Here is a 19,472-nt window from a genome sequence, read left to right as displayed (position 1 = left end):
CTAATCCTCTGCTGAATATATTTATTTTTATATCGCTATCGTCTCAATCGAACCCTACCTACGTATATAGTGTCCGTTGGTAATATAAGTGTTACCATAGAGATCTCTGTTGTTATGAGATTTTTTTTCTTGAAGAACATTGTCTGGACTTTTAATTTTATATAGTTCAAGAAATAAAAAGAGTTAAAATTGTATAGATCTATTGACGCACCTGTAAAATATACAAGTTCGTTGACCTTTACGAGAACTGTACACATAATACTTTAAATAATTATATACATGTAGCTCTGTGATTTTACATGCTGGTTCCAATTGATCATTATAATCAATTAAAATCATGTTAAAACTGATCAATGCAACAGTGTTATAACCTAGTCTAATGCAGTGCACTTTCTATATAGTGCGGGATCGAGATTCTGGCAGTGGTCCAAATGCGGACGATTTGGCTTCACTAATGGACTGAACCCGCTTTTCCTGGGTGTGGGTGGTTGGTAGCACAAGGGTTATGACTGATTGGTACATCATGTTGATTCTGTTGGACAATGAACACGTAAATTTCTTGTGCTAAAGGAGGTAAACTTACATAATTGTGTTTTAGGGCTAGCCCAACTATGATGTGTGATTCTGACCCAGTACAAAAATATCTCAAAATCTAGCTTTGGCACGACAAAATATTTTGACTAGTTTTATATAGGGCCTACTGAGGTTAATAATAATGAGCAATCCTAAGCAAAATAAAACAATGTATTTAAAGAGTTAATTAGTAAGAAATCAAGAAAGAAAATAAAGAAACAACGCATTTATAAATATTAATTAAAACTGGTAAGCAAACGTGCACGATTTGTCACAGTGACATAATTTTGAAAATTTAATATTTAAATTACACGCCTTCAGATGAGATTCTTTTTTTAAATTAAACTTATGACCATTCATACTATGACTTTAGTATAAGAAATCATGGTTGTTACTTTATATTATATGTTTAATGTACATTCTTGAAGAAATGTATAATTTTTTCACAGCTGTTTTGAGAAAAGGGCAAAGTGCATGTATAAATATGTAGCATTTTCAGGCATATTAGAAAGTTTGAAGAAAAAAAACTACCTTAAAAAAGACGTTTTAGTTTTATTTATGTGTATGAGCATACAAATTGTTACCTCTTTTAAAAATCAGTTTTTAACAAGAAAATGAAAAGTTGCGATATTGTGTATGAAAATTGGAGGAGGGGTTATTTTGGATTGGGAATGGGACCTTATACCGACCATAATGATAGGATGAAAACGCCATGTACTTTTTGATGCAAAACCTGGCGGATTTTTATAGTTTCAGATACCGCTAGATATTCCGTTAATATTGTAGGAAGGGTTCTTTAACAACATGTTTTGACATGATAAAATAATTTCTGTGAATTCAAAATAATCAGGCTAAGGTAAATGATATTCGGTGTTCATTTGATAACACATTAGAATTTAGAACAATTTCTAATTTTTCATAGGAATTAACATGAATATGCATGAACTGGTGATGCGCTACTATAAACTATGATGCAGTATTTAATTAGCATTTCAATTCATAAGTTATTCTTATTATTGTACACCGGTAATTTAATACTGTCAATGAAAATAAAATATTTCTCTGTTGTTTGTTTGTTTGTTTGTTTGTTTAATTAGTTTTTGTTGTTGTTATTTTTAACTTGCATATTTGTAGTTCCTTTTTTGTTGCTGTTGTTTTCTATTGCTTTTGTTCTGATGTGGAATCATTTCAAATAGAGTTTTTTGCGTTTGTTTTTATGTTGTTGTTTTTTTAACAATAGTTACTATGTATATTACGTTTCCTAACTTTATAACAATACTTATTAATCTTTCTTCATATAAAACAACTGCATCTGTGAACAGGTGAAATCGAATCATGGTGATATCTAAATAATTTGTGAGTTGAATCTGGTCCGAAGTGTCATTATCGTTAATAACAATATTAATGTAATTTTTTAGGCAAGTGCGTAGTATGGATCTAAACATAATTACATTTTGTAGTTACATGTATATGCCATATCTCGCTACGTTAAAGGCCCATTATGCTACAGAAATGCGTTCATTTTTGTTTTTTTTCAAAAAACTTTTTTTATAATTTTATTTAATTCATTGATACAAAAAGGTACTCATTGGCCTATTGCCTGACCAAATTTTTGCTTGTTTCGCTTTTTTGAAATCAGTGCAATTATTGTGATTTACTATTTTGACTTCAATGCGAAATACTACTACATTTTGCTTTGTTTATGACGAATAATTTCACATTAATCACCACTTTCTTCAAGTGATAAGCCTCTAACATGCTTTAAAATCATTATTTATACCCCTTAAAACTCGTGTTTGCCCTTTCAAAAGAAGAAAAAAGTTAATCGGCATAATGTGCCTTTAAAAATATTGAGCAAAGAATAACCACAATAATTACCACGTTTTTTTTTTGTTTTGTTTTTTGTAATTCAAGCTTTCTTGATGACTTTATTTTTTTTTCGAAATTTGATGAGCACTCTTAATAATATTTTACAGAATCCTATTTTGCTAAGCATTTTTGATTATAAGAGAATATTTACCTGTTTATGTAAGTTGACCGGGATATTATATTAGACCATTTATAGATGTGATAATACTTTACAATCATAACCTTACCTACGTCACCAAAAAGAAAACTGCCATGTTCTCGTATCTTGCTAATTAAATACACTCGTGTTCTGCACAAAATATTTTTTAAGTATAGAAAAAGAAATCAAAGCACGTTTGTCTGTGTATGTTAATTGATTTACTTTTGAAACGTACATGTTATGTAAGTGTCTTAAATGATTATAGGAAATGATTATTTTAGGTGCAGTAAATGCATATATAATGAATGTCAGTCAGCTTGCGCGTGATTCAATAAAGATTTCTTTTTTTGAAGAATACCTGTACATATATGGACTTTTCCACATTTTTGGTGTACTGGCGTTGCTATTTTAGGATAACTATCCGTCCCACTTCCTTACTGGACACAATTTTTGCGTTTAAATATGTTTTTTGTGACTGCGTAGTTGAATTTTGAGCTGAGTGAGTTCCTTGACCTCCGCCTTTGGTTCAGGTACTTCATTCATGTAACTTGTCTTATAAATACATCGTGTGACTTCAAAACATTTGCCCCTCGACGCTGAAAGTTAGAATCCCACCAGGGACTTAGAACTCTTTCAGCAAGCATATGGATTGTCGATAGTTCTACTCAGGAGATAATGCGGTGTACCTCCACCAGCTGCAAAGTTGCCATTTGACCTCTTCTGTGTTGGTGCGACGTAAAACCCGACCGACCGACCAACCAACCAACCAAAAAGCAAAAACAAAACAAACAAAGTTGTCTTATCAAATATGATATATGATATTCACATATTCAAAAAATACCGAACCAAAACAATCAGATTTTTCACAATGTTGCAGGCATGGATACACTGGGGTGGGGAGGGGGCTTAAGGGGCTGGAGCCCATGTCCCTAGACGCCCAGATATGTTGCTGGTTTTTTATCAGAAAATTAACATTATACTAGAGTGTAAGTCGAAGCTGTCATAAATGAATGATGGAAACCAAATACATTTTATATAACTGATCAACTTCCTGTCAAACACTGAATTACTGGGAGCAATTTTAGAAACATGTGGTAGAAATGAAAGTACTGTTTTGTCAATGATTGCCAACATGAACTTCCCTCTTACATACAGCCATTGCAAGGGCTCACATCTTAGATTTCTATGCATATGATCTCATATTAGGTATTTATATGTATTCACTTGTGAGCAATATGTAGGGTTTTTTTTATATACTTTTGAGATAGTGATGTGAAAAGTTTTAGCTGATAAGCGTTTCACAATAAACTCTATAAAATACATTATACAGCGCTATTCATACCAATACAAAGTAAACGTTCCGGAGAATTAACAGTGTTCAACACTTGTGCATATCTGAAAGATTCTCGGAAAATGTAGAAGCATATATTTTATGATATGCACCCTTAAATTCATGAGAATCTACCACATTTAATATGCAGACATTTTAAGATAAAGATTTAACTTGTAGATCTATGTATTTCAGTTTGAAAAAAAAATCTAGGAAAATGTAGTGAAGTGTACCTAAAAATGCAATACTTGAAACCACCATTTAACACTAAGATTCATTTTTCCTTGGGGAAAACCCCGGATCCTTATAAAGGAGAGGTCGTGTTAATACTTAAGAACATTAAACCAAAGAATCTGGATCTGTGTCCAGGGCATGTAGCATTGCCATCTACAATAAGTTATATAAATTTTCGATTGGTGCAAAAATGGCCCCGCCCTAGGATTACTTAGTGACATTATATGAAGGTCTAGGAGAAAGCACAATTGTTATGATCGTCCATGTTTGTGGCTGAATGAGTTTAATGTCAGGAAACTCAACCATTGAGGATCGTATATGGACACTATATCCATTTCATGCAAGTTTTACCGAACCTGTGGCCCTTTTTTTCATACATTTCTTACATGCAATATCATATTGCATGAATAACTAGATAAAACATCTTTTAGGCAAAATGCGACCAGTAGCTTTGACAGTAAGAAACTATTTAAAAATAAAATTTTGCGAAAGTGGAAACTTTTCGAGAATTCATAAGCTCCTTTCGGGTAATTAACTTATGCCAATCGAACAAACCTGTAATGGCGCGCTTTTGGCTTTTGTCAACATTGTCAAAATTGCAAAGCTTCATATGGACTTTAGGAATGTAGAAGGAGATTGTTTTACCCTAAAACTTAACATTCTTACTAAAATACGTTAATTTCTAAAATATTACAATGGATGATTCGGTGGAAAGCTCCAATAAAGGGTAAAAATATGAGGGATTTTCCAAAGATGTAAAATCTGTCAAATTCGTACCTTTGTTATCTCGTACTTTACCTGTTTACTTTATATTGAGTGAACAGAATCTGCAGAATTGCTGTTTTGCACCAGATTCTCATGGTTATGAGAAAAAGAAATATTACACAGGGCGCATGTATCGACAAAGATCATTAAATATAAATGTGATTTTGATCAGAGACTGAGAGATATAATAATTTGTTCTCTTTTTGTTGCATCTACCACATCTGTACGTTAAACTGTCGAAACTTGACATTTCTTTAACAGTGTGCAAGAAAAAAGGCAAAAGAAATATCAAATAGGATAGAAAGAATAAAGACATGGATACAGTTTTTATGTTTACCGACGGGTAAGCATGAAGTCGCTGCTTTGTTTGTCCATCTGCTATTTTTGTCTGGGACATTACTATGTAACCAGGTAATAACAAAAGGTATCAACATGAAACTTTAGAGGTAGATAGATCTCATTGAGTAGAAGTGCAGTGCAAAAGAACCATAACTCTGTCTTGCCTAATTTTTGAGTTATTGCCTTTTGTTCATTTTTACACTTTGAACCTTGTCCGAGACGTAACTCTAAAACCAGGGTTTTACATCTCTTTGAAATTTTAGGGGTCCAGTGGATGCACAGCCTAGAAAAGTAGGGGTCCAGGCCTGAATTTTAGGGGTCCAAAATTATTTTCACTATAAAAGACTATGAAGACCACTCTATTTTGCTTAAAATCATTTATTTACCCTGTAAGAGATATGCATGTATATTGTACTGTTTTCATAAGAAGTATATGATTTCAATATCTTTTATCACTAGGTTTTTTTTTATAGCCCTTTAGTAGCCCTTTACAATAATATCATGTGCTATTTCCAAGGCTTATAAGTCTTTGAGTGGCTGGAATGTCAAGTTTTAGTAGCATATTTTGTTTTTGATAAGGTGATTACACCAACAGACTGAAAATTTGTACTGATCTATTTGTAAATATTTTAGCTGAACTAGTAAACACACAATATATTTTTAGCTGAACTAGTAAACACACAATATATAACTTTTACAGACCAGTCAGCTAAATATGTTGCGTTTTTAAAAATATCATATAACAAAAGGATGACGAAACCGCTTTTGCACCTCCTCATAAGTTGGGACATACTTGATGTCCCAGTCAAAAGTTAAGTTCGCCGAAACCATTATATTTATAACACCAACGATAATAACATACCCAGCGACTTAATTTCTATAACACTATGAAAATAAGTTTGCAAAAAGCACTGCCTTTTTTATTATCGCCGTTCATGTACAAATTACATTCGCATCGACATTGGATACGCTAACCAATAGTAATTGCTTGTTATAAATAGTCCGTCTAAATATAGCAACAGAAAAACCAAAAACAGCTACCTAAAATAGATTTTACGGTAAACGTCATCAGTTACTGTAGCTTGCACGATAAACGTCATCAGTTTCTGCAACGGGCACTTGCAAATAGCATGCGCAGTAGATTTCAATTATGTTAACTTCCGAAATAAACAATGCAAGCATTTTCTGCTTACTGTATTAGATTTAAATGGAATTTTGTGAGCCTCGAGAAGAAAGAGATAAAATCATGTCGGGCCAGAAACAATAATATCTATTGTCTAGGATTATTTTTGTGCGTACATTTGGACGCAAGTGGATAACTTATATGCGTACATGTCAAAATTTATGCGTATAGGGACGCAGAATTCTGCGTCCCGTAAAACCCTGTAAAACTATAAGAGATATCAACATGCAACTTTGTAGGTAGATAGATCTCATTGAGTAGAAGTGCAATACAATAGAACCATAACTCTGTCTTGCCTATTTTTTGAGTTATTCAACTTATTGTCCTTTGTCCATTTTTACACTGAACTTTGTCTGGGACATAAACACTGCAAGAGGTATACTGTCCTGTGTCCAAAACCTATTTGGGGAGCATCACCTGGTTTTAACCAGTTCTTGTTCCTAGATAAAAGTTAAAAAGAAATTAAGTAGCAGAAAATGCAGTTACTATTCAGCCATTTAGTTGAGACCAATCCAGCTTCCGAGGTGGTGTCCAGGTTCGAGACCCTGCTGGCATAGCTCAAGCCCTTCAATTGGCAGTTCTTCATAACTGTGCATGTGCATGAATACTGAAAGTACAATGAATGGGATGAAGGCTTCACTTTATTTTAAAAGCCTGATCTTGTTGAAAGTGCAAAAACTATTTATTTATGGATCTAAAACATTGTAAATTATAATTTATAGTTTTTATTAATTAATAACTACATTTTCCATTGTGTTGCAGGTCAACAGCAGAAGAAGAGTTTGAAAGATTAAGCAAAGTTTTGAGTGTCTCGGCCGAGGTGAAGACGAAGGCATGGGATGTATGGCAAGAGTTTGTTTCTAATACAGATCAGTCAAACTTGAGGAATGGAATCACTGATTGGTTAATGTTGGCAATATACACAGCAGTGATTGATTTAAGGTTTGTATTTAAATCGTACATACATTAAGACTTCCAGTATATTTTTTCCCCCTGTTTTTGTGATGACTCGTGCCTTTTATTAATTGGGAACTTCAAAAATTTCCACTGGTCCTCTTGTTATTACAAGTAGAATTTAAGAGAACTTGATAATGGACAAGTAGAAAAATGTTGCCTGCACAATACACATTGGATGTAAAAGCTTATCATCCTGATGGACGAGTGACTCTGAAAATATTTTTCGATACCTGGGGAAGTACTTGTGTGCTAACTATAAAAAAGAAGATTTAACAGACTTAATAAAGTCACTTCTTAAAGATGATAGAAACACATATATAAAATGCAGAAAAGTGACCTTATTTATGCCTTAATTTTAAGCTGGTTTTTCTAAGTGTTCAGTATAGTTCTGTGTGAATTTTCAATATCAAATTGAGAGTTTTCAACAAAAGGCCTCTAACAGCCACTATTCAATACCCATATATCAATGCCAGTAGGTGCATACTGTTAATAGTTTATTAATATGATATTTCAGTGTATCAACAAAGGAAGAAGTTGTTATATATTCGAGGAAACCAGACGGTAGTGTAGATGATTGTATTGCATATCCTAGCCTTACACTGACAAGTATCTTACAGCAATGTGGCAGCAAGTATGTTATATACTATGACTTGCTTACTATATATTGCAGTATTCATCTATTTGTTTGTAGATACAAAGTTGTGTCATGACATCATTTTAGTGTTGAACTTTAGCTAAAAGAATTATTTTCAAAGTTTTTTGAGTCTGACATTTGCTTACTTCACATTACTATTATCAAATATTGCACATAAATTATTCAATTACAAGTTTCTTATACCAATTATTGCACATAAGTATTTCCATCACAAAATTTATCACACATGTATTATAATCATAATTATGACAAATATGAACAGAACAGAACAGAACAGATACTTTATTAAGATTTGTACATAGTACATCATCTATAATACAATATTTTTACAAGCATAACGTCAATATAATGGTAATTGCAATCATGATTCAAAATTCTTTATCTTAATTTATCTAGTAACAAGAAAATTAAATGATAAATATGTATACTACGAACTAAAAAAGCAAAGACATACGAAAAGGAGAATGAGCTATCATGATGTTTAACGCTCAACATTTAACAGTGTGTTTTCTCAAAGCAAGTGCTTCTTTAACAAATTTTGATAACTGAATTAATTCATATTTATTATTTGAATTCATTAATTGTAAAAATTTATAAACTGACGGGGTTTCTGGTATATTTAATTTTCAAATATTTTTTTTCTTAACTCTGAATAACACAACGACATATACAAACAAAATGAAATTCATCTTCAATGTCTGAGGTATTACAGCATAAACAATATCTTTCTTCTCTAACAATTCTATTTCTAGAATATCTGCCAGTTTGTATTCTCAAAGACAAAGTACTCATTCTTAATCTACAGAAATAAAATCTTAAACATCTTGGCAAGATATCCAAATAAAAGTTCATACTCAAAACTACATTTAACATTTTTTGTACATATACAATACAGAACTATTATCTAAAGTAGCATACCATTCCTGTTTAAAAGAATCAATAACACGACTTCTAAATTCAAATAAAAATATTTTTTTGTCAATAATATTAACATTATCAAATACATATGAAAATCCATAATCATTCAAAAGCTTCTTTACATTCGAAACCCAATTTTTATGACCATTGTTGCTATCATCTAGAGCTTGATTATATACTGTCTTAAGGATTATGTTATCAGTTTCTACAATTTTTAACCAGTATTTTATTATCCTTACAAACCTATGAATATATAAGGGATATCTTCCCAGTTCGCCATATACACTAGCATTACAAGTGTTAGGTTGAACTCTTATAACCTTTTACAAAATTTTAAATGTATTCTTTCTAGCTCTTTAGACTTAGTATATCCCCAGATTTCACATGAATAATTTAATATCGATGAAACAAATGAGTCAAATAACTGACATAATGTTCTGGGAGAAAGGTCAAATTTTTTCAACTTACAAAGAAGAACATTCATTGCCTTTAAAGCTTTACCACTCAAATATTCCTGATTTAATGTAAAATTGCCCGTATAATTAAAAACTGTCCCAAGATAATTAAAATCATTAACTACTTCAATATTTTGGCCATTATAGTTCCACTGCTCAGTTGGTAAAATACGACCTCTTTTTCTAAATACCATTATTTTTAGTTTTTGTTGTATTTACTTTAAGGCCACAGTTGTTACAATATAAATACAAAAGATCTAAAAGTTCCTGTATTTCCTCAGGCTTTTGCCTATAATTGCCATATCATCTGCAAAAAGTAAAAGAATTAAAACAATATCATCTAATATTAAACCTGAGTCGGGATTGTTTTGAAGATACAATTCAATGTCTTCTACAAAAATTGAAAATAGTAGAGGTGACATTACCTCCCCTTGACGGAGACCAACAGCATATTGGAAATATTCAGAATAAGTTGAACAAAGTTTGACACAAGACTTAATTTTCTGGTACATATCACGAACAATTCTTAATAATTTACCCTGTATTCCAAAATTATACATTTTTAACCATAAACCATTTCTATCAATAGAATCAAAACACTTCATCATATCAACAAATATAACATATAATCTTTTATTTTCATTCAAATATTTTTCAACTAATGACATAAGTACAAATATAGCATCTACAGTAGACCTTCCTTTACGGAATCCGAATTGAGCATCAGAAATAGTGTTATGTTCGTTACAAATTTCTCAATTCGATTATTAATAACAGTAGTAAACAATTTTGACATACAACTAACAAGAGTAATACCTCTGTAATTATTTACGTCATCGTGACAACCTTTTTTGTGTAAAGGGATTATAATACCCTCTGTCCATTTATCGGGGAAATAACCCGAATCTAAAATACCATTAAATAAATCACAGATATGAGCTGATAAAATATCTATACTTTCAATAAAATACTCGTTTAATAAGCAGTCGCTACCATACGCTTTGTTACGCTTTAGTGATTTTACAGCAGTTAAAATTTCACAAACTGTAATTGGCTGGTCTAATTCTGGAAAAATATCATTTGACTTCATATAATCATTATTATTACAAAACTGATTAGCCTCCTCATTGCAAACAAGCAAATAAGTCGTTACTTATATTAGAAAAATACTCTTTAAATTTTCTATCGTTATATTTTTTCCAAAATTGTTCGATTTCTTTTTAAAATATTTCCAAAAATCTCTAGGTTTACCTTTCTTTAAATTTTCTATCTCAGACATTTTCTTTCTGTAATGTAAGCTTTTCTTTTTTCTAACAATATTTTTATAAAATGACTTATTTTCACACAACCTTATTCTAAAATAAGCTGTCTTTGAGATATTAAACATCCTTAAAGATTCTAAATACTTATTACGTGCATTCCTACATTCTATATCAACCAATCAGCGTGTTTAATACAACTTTCTTCTTCAAAACAATGAACATTTTTAAACTGACATGTTTTGAAAATAATGGGTCACTAACATTTCTTAATACATCTGTAAAACTATTAAGTGCATTATTGACAGATTGTCGACTGTTATTGTCTAAATCATTAACAATATTATTAAATAGAGGTAAATTAGCAATGACTCCTGATCTAAACTGTTGTTTATATACATCATTCCATTTGTATTTCATTTCTGTAAATATAATATCTTTATCAGGTGTATTGTTGCATGATATTTTCAATTGTAAGGGGGCATGATCACTCCATTCATTGAATGACAATATACTAAAATTATTGATCAGTGAAAAATTGCGTTCGTTACATAATAAATAGTCTATAACAGATGCCCCGTTATGCGAAATAAAAGTATGATGATTAGTGTCCCCGATACAACCGTTAACTATTCGTGAACATGATGATTTACAAAGAATCTAATAATCTTATACCATGGCTGTTATGTTTACAGTCTATTGAGGCCCTGCATGAACTATTATCGGGGTCATAATCTATATCATCAAAAACATTATTCAAAGTATCATGTATAATAAAATCATGTTTATTTCCTACTCTACTATTGAAATCTCCTAGAATGTACACAGCCCCTAAATTGTCGTATAAAAATATATCATTTTCTAATAAATCAAACAAATCAACATTTAAAGTATTGTACGCAGGTGAGTCTGCACCCCATATATATACACCACACACATAAATATCTTCTTTAGTATTGAAAAATTACGATCAAGTTTAAGCCAAATGATTGTATCATGGTGATTTTTAATTACTTGTATACCTTCTTTAAATGCTCTTTAAAATACAAAATAACCCCACCACTGCATCTTCGCGCACCCCTATTTTGAAATTTTCTATAAAAATTGAATGAAATATACCCATTTAAAGAAATATTACTACTAGAATTTGTCCAAGATTCATACAAAAAACATATATCGTGACTTGAAATGATTATTTACAAAGTCTTTATGAGTCTTTTTTTGTCAGATGTTAATCCATGCACGTTCCATGACAAGATAGCTAGCTCACCTCCGGCGCATCCCTACTCCCGGACAGGCTTACCGTCGATGAACAGCGTATCATATGCAATCCATGACCTTTTCCCATTCTCTCTGTCGGCCTTCATTCTTGGCACTAGTCTCCTACGCTTTTCAATCACTTCCTGTGGAAATTGCTCGTACATTTTATAAGGTGTGTCATTCAAATGTTTCCACTGTCTTCTAATTAACTCGCGGTCTTTGAAAAAATGTAAATTTTGGCAACAATAGTCCGGGTTTTCCCAGGTATGGCTGACCTGGTGATCTGTGAACACGCTCGAGGCGGATATTGTCAGCTGTCTCCTTGGCAACCTTCAAGCTTCCATGAGGTGTTTCCGTAGTTTACGTTCGGGTCACTTCCGTTGGCTCATTGCCGCTAGAGTTGTTCTTCCGGTACATTGGTGAAGATAAGATTGTTCCTCATTGACTGAGATTTGAGATAAGACACCTCCTCTCTAATACTGTCCCGAACCTTTTCAAGCTCATCTACTTTACCGGCTAATATGGCTGAACTTATGTCTGTGCTGTCAATCTTATCCTCCATTTTAGCTACTCGCTCTTCCACCTTCTTTGCCCTATCATCAATAGCCACCCATATTGATTTAAGCTCTTTTTTCAAAACTAGAAATTTGTTTCTCAATCTGGTCAAAAGCACTAAGTTTTTTCTCTACTGCACATAATCTGTCACTTATTCCATTTAAACATTTCATAATATCCTTGTTTGTTGGTTCTTTTCATTGGACGCCATTTTCTCGAAAACTTTTGCTTTTGAATTTATGTCAAATACACTATTATCAGAGTTATCATCATATAAAACGGAATTAGTCTGGTTAAGTATGTCGCTCACAGAAATATTAAAATCTAAATCACCAGACGGGCCTCTTTGTTTAGATACCTTTCTATTGTTGATTTCTTCAACGTCAGTTCCACTGCTATTTCTATTCTTCCGTTTTTTATTTCCCATACTATATAAACTTTACTTATTTATATCCATTTTCAGCTATAAATCAAATCCAAAATCACTAGAAAAACTACTTTAAATCCTTTTTTTTCACAAATTTTTAACCGTTTTCAAAAAAGTGCTACCATTTTGACGCATGCGCATTATTATGTCTGACAATGAATAGGTACTACTCAAATTATGCACTGAACATAAAAAATAAATAAATAAAATTTGAGTAGAATGACTGGATTGAAAGGACTAAACAGATATTGATTGCATAAAATGTTCTTTTAGAAATTTTTTCAAAACCTTAGATGTGTGGGTAACCTGTTCCATTCCTGACAACTGTGACACATCTCTTAATCTTTGAATGGACTGTTCCAAACTGAAAAAACAGGTCAAGTCCATTACAAACTTTCAGGGGGTAGTGTTATTCTATTTTTAACTTTTCAGTGTGATAACATTTACGGAGAAGATGAGGAGGTTTAGGGAGGAAGTTAGGTTGAGCGAGGCAGTGAGGCGGCATGTAATGAGGGTAGAAAAACAATACTGTATATCATCACCACTTTATCAGAAATTTCACAGGTAAATTTTTGTTGATTGCTGTTTCATCACGCATTTTAAAGTTACGAGTATGTATGAGTTGTTAATTTTTTTATTGTCGATACCTGCATATGATTTGTTGTGTCCGCTGTCTAAGTTGTCTTAGCTCACTACGAAGAGCATGGGCTTTTTAGCTCACCTGTCACAAAGTGACAGGGTGAGCTTTTGTGATCGCTTTTCGTCCGGCGTCCGTCCGTCCGTCCGTCGTCCGTAAACTTTTACTTTAAATGACATCTCCTCATAAACCACTGAGCCAATTTCATCCAAACTTCACAGGAATGTTCCTTTGGTGGTCACCTTTAGAAATTGTTCAAAGAATTTAATTCCATGCAGAACTCTGGTTGCCATGGCAACCGAAAGAAAAAACTTAAAAAATCTTCTTTTAAAAAACCATAAGAGCTAGAGCTTAGATATTTGGCATGAAACATCTTCTAATGAGTGTCTACCAAGTTTGTTCAAATAAAAGCCCTGGGGTCAAAATTGGCCCCGCCCCGGGGGGTCATTGATTTTCCCTATATGCTTATAGTAAACACTTAAAAAATCTTCTTTTAAAGAACCCAAAGAGCTAGAGCTAAGATATTTAGCATGAAACATGTTCTAATGGGTGTCTACCAAGTTTGTTCAAATAAAAGCCCTGGGGTCAAAATTGGCCCTGCCCCGGGGGGTCATTGATTTTCCCTATATGCATATAGTAAAAACTTAAAAAGTCTTCTTTTAAATAACTCAAAGAGCTATGGCTAAGATATTGAGCATCAAACATGTTCTAATAGGTGTCTACCAAGATTGTTCAAATAAAAGCCCTGGGGTCAAAATTGGCCCCGCCCCAGGGGGTCATTGATTTTCCCTATATGCATATAGTAAAAACTTAAAAAATCTTCTTTTAAAGAACCAAAAGAGTTAGAGCTAAGATATTTAGCATGAAACATGTTCTAATAGGTGTCTACCAAGTTTGTTCAAATAAAAGCCCTGGGGTCAAAATTGGCACCGCCCCTGGGGTCATTGATTTTCCATATATATGTGTATAGCAAAAACTTAAAATCTTCTTTGAAAAAACCCAAATAGCTAGAGTTTAGATATTAAGCATGAAACATCTTCTAGTAAGTGTCTACAAAGTTTGTTCAAATAAAAGCCCTGGGGTCAAAACTGGCCCGGCCCCAGGGGTGTCATTGTTTTTAAATATATGTGTATAGTAAAAACTTGCCCTTGGATTTAATTGGCCCTGCAACGTTGGGGGGGGGGTTGGGGGGTCCTATGTACAGGTGAGCGACCTCAGGGCCATCATGGCCCTCTTGTTATATTTATACGGAACTGGTAAAATATAAATATTTATTATTTCTTGAATCATTAATGTCTTGATTAGATATGCTGTAGCTGAAAACATAAACAGTTTGTTAGAAATTGGGTTTTTTCCTTGTGTCACCAGGACAGACTGTCTTACCCATTCCTAATAACAATTATGCTTATTTTTTCCTAATTAGAAATATAAAATCCCAATTGAAACATGCCTTTATATTGAAGCATGTGTAATAATAGATAGAAATGTTTTGAATGCATAAAACTTTTGATTTCCAGATTTCTTCAAGTTAATGAGGAACAGATTATTTTTTTCACCTGAATTAGGTGATTTTACAAACTGGATTTAGTACTTTTTTCACAAAATGGCTATGTAAAGTGCTAGAATTGCAAAAAAATAAAACTGTCATTATGTTGTAATTTTTTTTTTTCGTTATCAACAGGGAATGGGGGACGGTTTTCAGAGAGGAAGAAAGGAGGTAATGCAAAATATTATTTTAAACCTTACACTGCTAAATATCTTTAATGGACTTGTCCATCTTTAAATCTGGACCAAACCATTCATCATTTTTAATGACTAAAATTTTAAAATGACTAATTTAGACTTGACATACATATTTTTAGCTTGACTATTTGAAGAATAGGGAGAGCTGTTGTACTCACCAAGGTGTTGGCGTCAGCGTAACACTTAACATTGTTAAATTTTTGTGTGCAAGCTTGAATCTTCAGATGTACTGAAGGGACTAACACATATTTGAGAGCATAAAAGGAGGTCAATCTTCAAGGCCCATAGCTCTAACATGGATTTTGACAGAATTGTGGCTCTTTGAACTTTGAAAATTCTATATTATCCAAGCATTGACGATAGTCCTACCAACAGCTCTTGTTCATATTGCAAAGCCTTGATGATATTGCAAATTTATTAAAGAAGGCACAACTTTTACAGTCTACAGAACAGGGCAACATTGCTGACAGGTTTTGACAGAAATGCTGAAAAAAAAAAATCAAAAACTTAAAAATGATCTTAGAACAAAAAAAAAACACAGACATTTCGTTAATATTTGTTTCAAGACATACCAAATTGTAATATGAATATATTTTGTTTCAATAAATGATATTTTTTGTTTAATTGTTGCAGTGCTGTACCGTTCAATCAAGAAGGTACTAACTACCGGAAGGAATTGTGTTGGACTCTTTTCCTTAATGCAAAAGGTAAGCAACGTTTAAATTTTTTGCAATAAATGTATTTGCAAACACGTGTTTTACTGTACAAAAATGTAAGTTTATTTTGTTGTTAACTTTTTTTTCCAATTTAGCAAATTTCGCAACACAATTTGCAATTTACGAAGGATACTTTTTCATAAGAGCTAGGAAAATATTATTATGTGGAAATCTGATACATGTTAATTTCTTTTTGTGCCCCTTGTGGCTGAGGGGTTGCCTTTAATGGTGGAGGCTAAAGAATTGCAGTCACTATCGTAAGAGGCGACTGAATGGGTGCGAATAACCAGGGTCTATCGCTCTATATCAAGATCTATATGTATCTCGGTGAGATGGTTTTGACCCCTGATGTTGCTTTGAAGTTTTTAACACCCGAGGTAAACCATAAACATCTTTCCTGTTTCGGCGAAATAAGACCTGTACTGTATTTGTGCACCTTGAAACCACAGTTTAAAACTACATTTCTGTTTATTATTTACAGAGAGATTGATGCCTGACAGTCATGAGTTAATCCACCTGTATTATATGTTACTCACATGTCTAGAATTTGTATTGAGAGATACCCCATCTTTCCAGCTTCACCCTCCATTTGGTAAGTTAAAACATGTATATACATTTTACATCTTAAATAAAATATCATTGTTTAGTGATTTTTTCCATCTTTTGATGGGTCTGGAAAATTGACTATTCCCAGATGCTGCTGATGGTTAAAAAAGATTATTTTTTGCTAAAATGGTGTCTAAAACACATCCATGTCATGTGATCATGGCATGCACTGTTTGCAATTCATTCACTACATGTTTTGAAAATTTCCCTAAAAATGATGAAATGATTTTGATACTTATACTGTATCCTTGAAATGTCCAGTTAGCCCACTAGGTAGATTGTTAGACTCTGAAATGGGGGACTCGGGTTCATTTCCCAGGTGCTACTGGTCACTTCCATTGTGATTGGTCATCAAAACCATGTGAGTGGCAGCGTGGCTGAGTGGTTAACGCGTCAGAATAGTAATCTAAGGATTGCTGACCGCATGGGTTCAAACCCTGTGAGGGGGCAAGCAGCTGTTGTTTCCTTGAGCAAGAAACTTGATATTCATTGTTTAGTACTGGTTGGTTTCAGGAACGGATTCGAGAGTGTTTCGATAAGCTTATAGCTTACAGCACAATCAAAGTAAAATAGATTTGTATAAACTAAAACCATTGGTCATTTGCACAATACCTCTGCTATGGTATGTACAGAAATTTTCAGTTCATCATGAAAGTAGTACTGGTAAACTGCTTGACAGCATGACCATTAATGATGCAGTGGCTGAACTATGCTCTTGTGAATTCAAAGTGTCTTACTGTCATGATCCTGTTGAAAAAAAGCCAACATCACCACCCCTGTATCCTCATAGTAAAGCTATGTTTTTGTCTTTCGGAGTATCAGTCAATGTTACTGGTATTTATTTTTTCAGACATGATGAAATTAAAGCACATGGAAAATTTGGACGAGAACGAGTTGAGCAAGGCCATCTTGAAGAAATTGTCTGAACACTTCCTGACAAGTTATGATGAGGTAAAATAAACATTTTAAAGTAGGTTATAACAAATGTTGCACATATATAAAATAAAAATATAAATAAATATTTCTAGTAGCACTAAAAAACAAATTTGTTTTATCCAGCTCATAAACTGCAGTCGACTCCACTTATAACGAACTCGTTTATAACGAATTATCGTTAATAGCGAACTAAATCTGACATCCCCGGCCGATTCCTTCTTTATTTTATATTAAATCACATCGCTTTATACGTACTCGCTTATAGCGAATTTTCGGCTATAACGAACCATTTTTCAAGGTCCCACATGACGGAAAACATTTAAATTTCCTCGGTTATAACAAACTGTTATAATTGAAATATCGGGATGCGCTCGATAAGAATCAGTACACGAATAACACTATCCGATAATTAAACAATCGAATGATTGCACAGGTAAGTTATGGCTTCAGGGAATAAAGATTTTGAAAAATGTTCTCACAACATAATTTCCTACTTGTTACGGAAAATTTGTATTTCACACCCTCAGTTGATTGATGTAAATGCCCGATAATTGCCAAGTAATCGACTGTTTGTGTTTGCAATATTAACCAAACGATAATAAACAAATAGCAAAAGAAAACAAATGGTAAGAACTTCATAGACAATACATGAATAAATTTATGTACCATGTACATAATATATTACTCAATAAAATGCCCTGTATTAAATAACCATTAAATAACCACTGCAGTAAAATACCGGTTACACAGGTAACCAGTGAAGAGTATGGCTTTTTCACGGCAAATTTCCCCATCCAAACAAGTCAGAAAGTTGTTGCTACTTCGCTTTTAGCGAACTTCGGATATAACGAACGATATTTTAATGTCCCATTGAGTTCGTTATAACCGGAGTCAACTGTACATACATACAACACTGTATATTATTGTGTATTGTAATTGTTAACAGATAGACATTCTGTTCGGTAATTTTTATGTACTCCATCAAATAATCATGCTATATGTGTATAATTGACTATTTTAGCTGTGCTATATGTTTATTATTGTGTATTTTCAGTTGATAGCCATGCAAACGGAAACAGAACCATTCTTTCAAAGTTTGAAAACAAAAAATGGTGACATAGATGTAAGTTTACTATAAGCATTTAGCTTTGATGTCACAGAGAGAGTTAAACCCTTCTACTACTGGAACTGAAAGCTTTTAGACTAAGCCACCTGTCTACAGCCAGGCCAGCCTGCAAATTTGTGCAGTCTGAACAGGCTCTATACTGTTGGTTAAATAAATTTTCATCTTGATATCCCTAAAAAAATTATAATGAACAGTTCCAAAATGGAAGCTGGACAAGTCCATTTAATAAATTCAGTAGGTTAAGAGTTGAAATAGATTTTGACATTTGTTTACAACATGAGGAAGAGATAATAAGGGCTAAGGATGTTAGGAAAAATCTATCCAGAGCTTGGAATTCTACAGAGATTTAATTTCTTTTCAAAATACATAGATAATGTTTAAGCGTCGCTTAACCTTGTAGAATATTTCCATGATTGTTTTAGAATTGTGAAATGAAATGATTCTGCCAAAACCAGCTGAATAAATTCTCAGTATTTTCTTCATTTTAATATTAATTTTGTTGCTATGATGCAAATCCATAACCAATCCTTGAATTTAAATTCAGAAGACAATGCCATCTAACCTACTGTATAAGTGGTTAAGTTAGTGACACTGAAAGATAGGCGAGTTTTTGCAAATTTAGAAAAATCGCTAAAAATTTCCTCAAGCGTAATTTCAGGCAACCTGTCATTAAGTTGTATTGTTTCACTTCGAGATCAGCGATTGGCTAATATTTCCTGGCGCGAAATGTCTGGAATTTAAAATTTCTTGAACTTTTCAACATGCTAAGATATCCACTTATACAGTATAT

General features: G+C 32.8%; 1 protein-coding gene across 1 annotated transcript in view; it reads left to right on the top strand.

Annotated features, from left to right (window-relative positions):
* The first annotated feature begins 4,691 nt into the window (after positions 1-4,691).
* LOC132736783 (retinoblastoma-associated protein-like) overlaps positions 4,692-19,472 on the top strand; it is a 35,521-nt gene continuing 20,740 nt past the window's right edge. The window contains exons 1-9 of the mRNA XM_060724032.1: positions 4,692-4,872; positions 7,195-7,374; positions 7,904-8,020; positions 13,351-13,482; positions 15,237-15,272; positions 15,932-16,005; positions 16,496-16,606; positions 17,471-17,571; positions 18,611-18,679. Coding sequence (XP_060580015.1) covers positions 4,841-4,872; positions 7,195-7,374; positions 7,904-8,020; positions 13,351-13,482; positions 15,237-15,272; positions 15,932-16,005; positions 16,496-16,606; positions 17,471-17,571; positions 18,611-18,679 — 852 coding nt within the window. The 5' untranslated portion in view covers positions 4,692-4,840. The remainder of the gene's footprint in view (positions 4,873-7,194; positions 7,375-7,903; positions 8,021-13,350; positions 13,483-15,236; positions 15,273-15,931; positions 16,006-16,495; positions 16,607-17,470; positions 17,572-18,610; positions 18,680-19,472) is intronic.

This window comes from Ruditapes philippinarum, unplaced genomic scaffold (genome assembly GCF_026571515.1).
Source record: "Ruditapes philippinarum isolate M1 unplaced genomic scaffold, ASM2657151v2 ctg5594_1_1_1_1, whole genome shotgun sequence".
Taxonomy (NCBI): Eukaryota; Metazoa; Mollusca; class Bivalvia; order Venerida; family Veneridae; genus Ruditapes; species Ruditapes philippinarum.
This window is presented reverse-complemented; position numbering and strand designations above follow the sequence as displayed.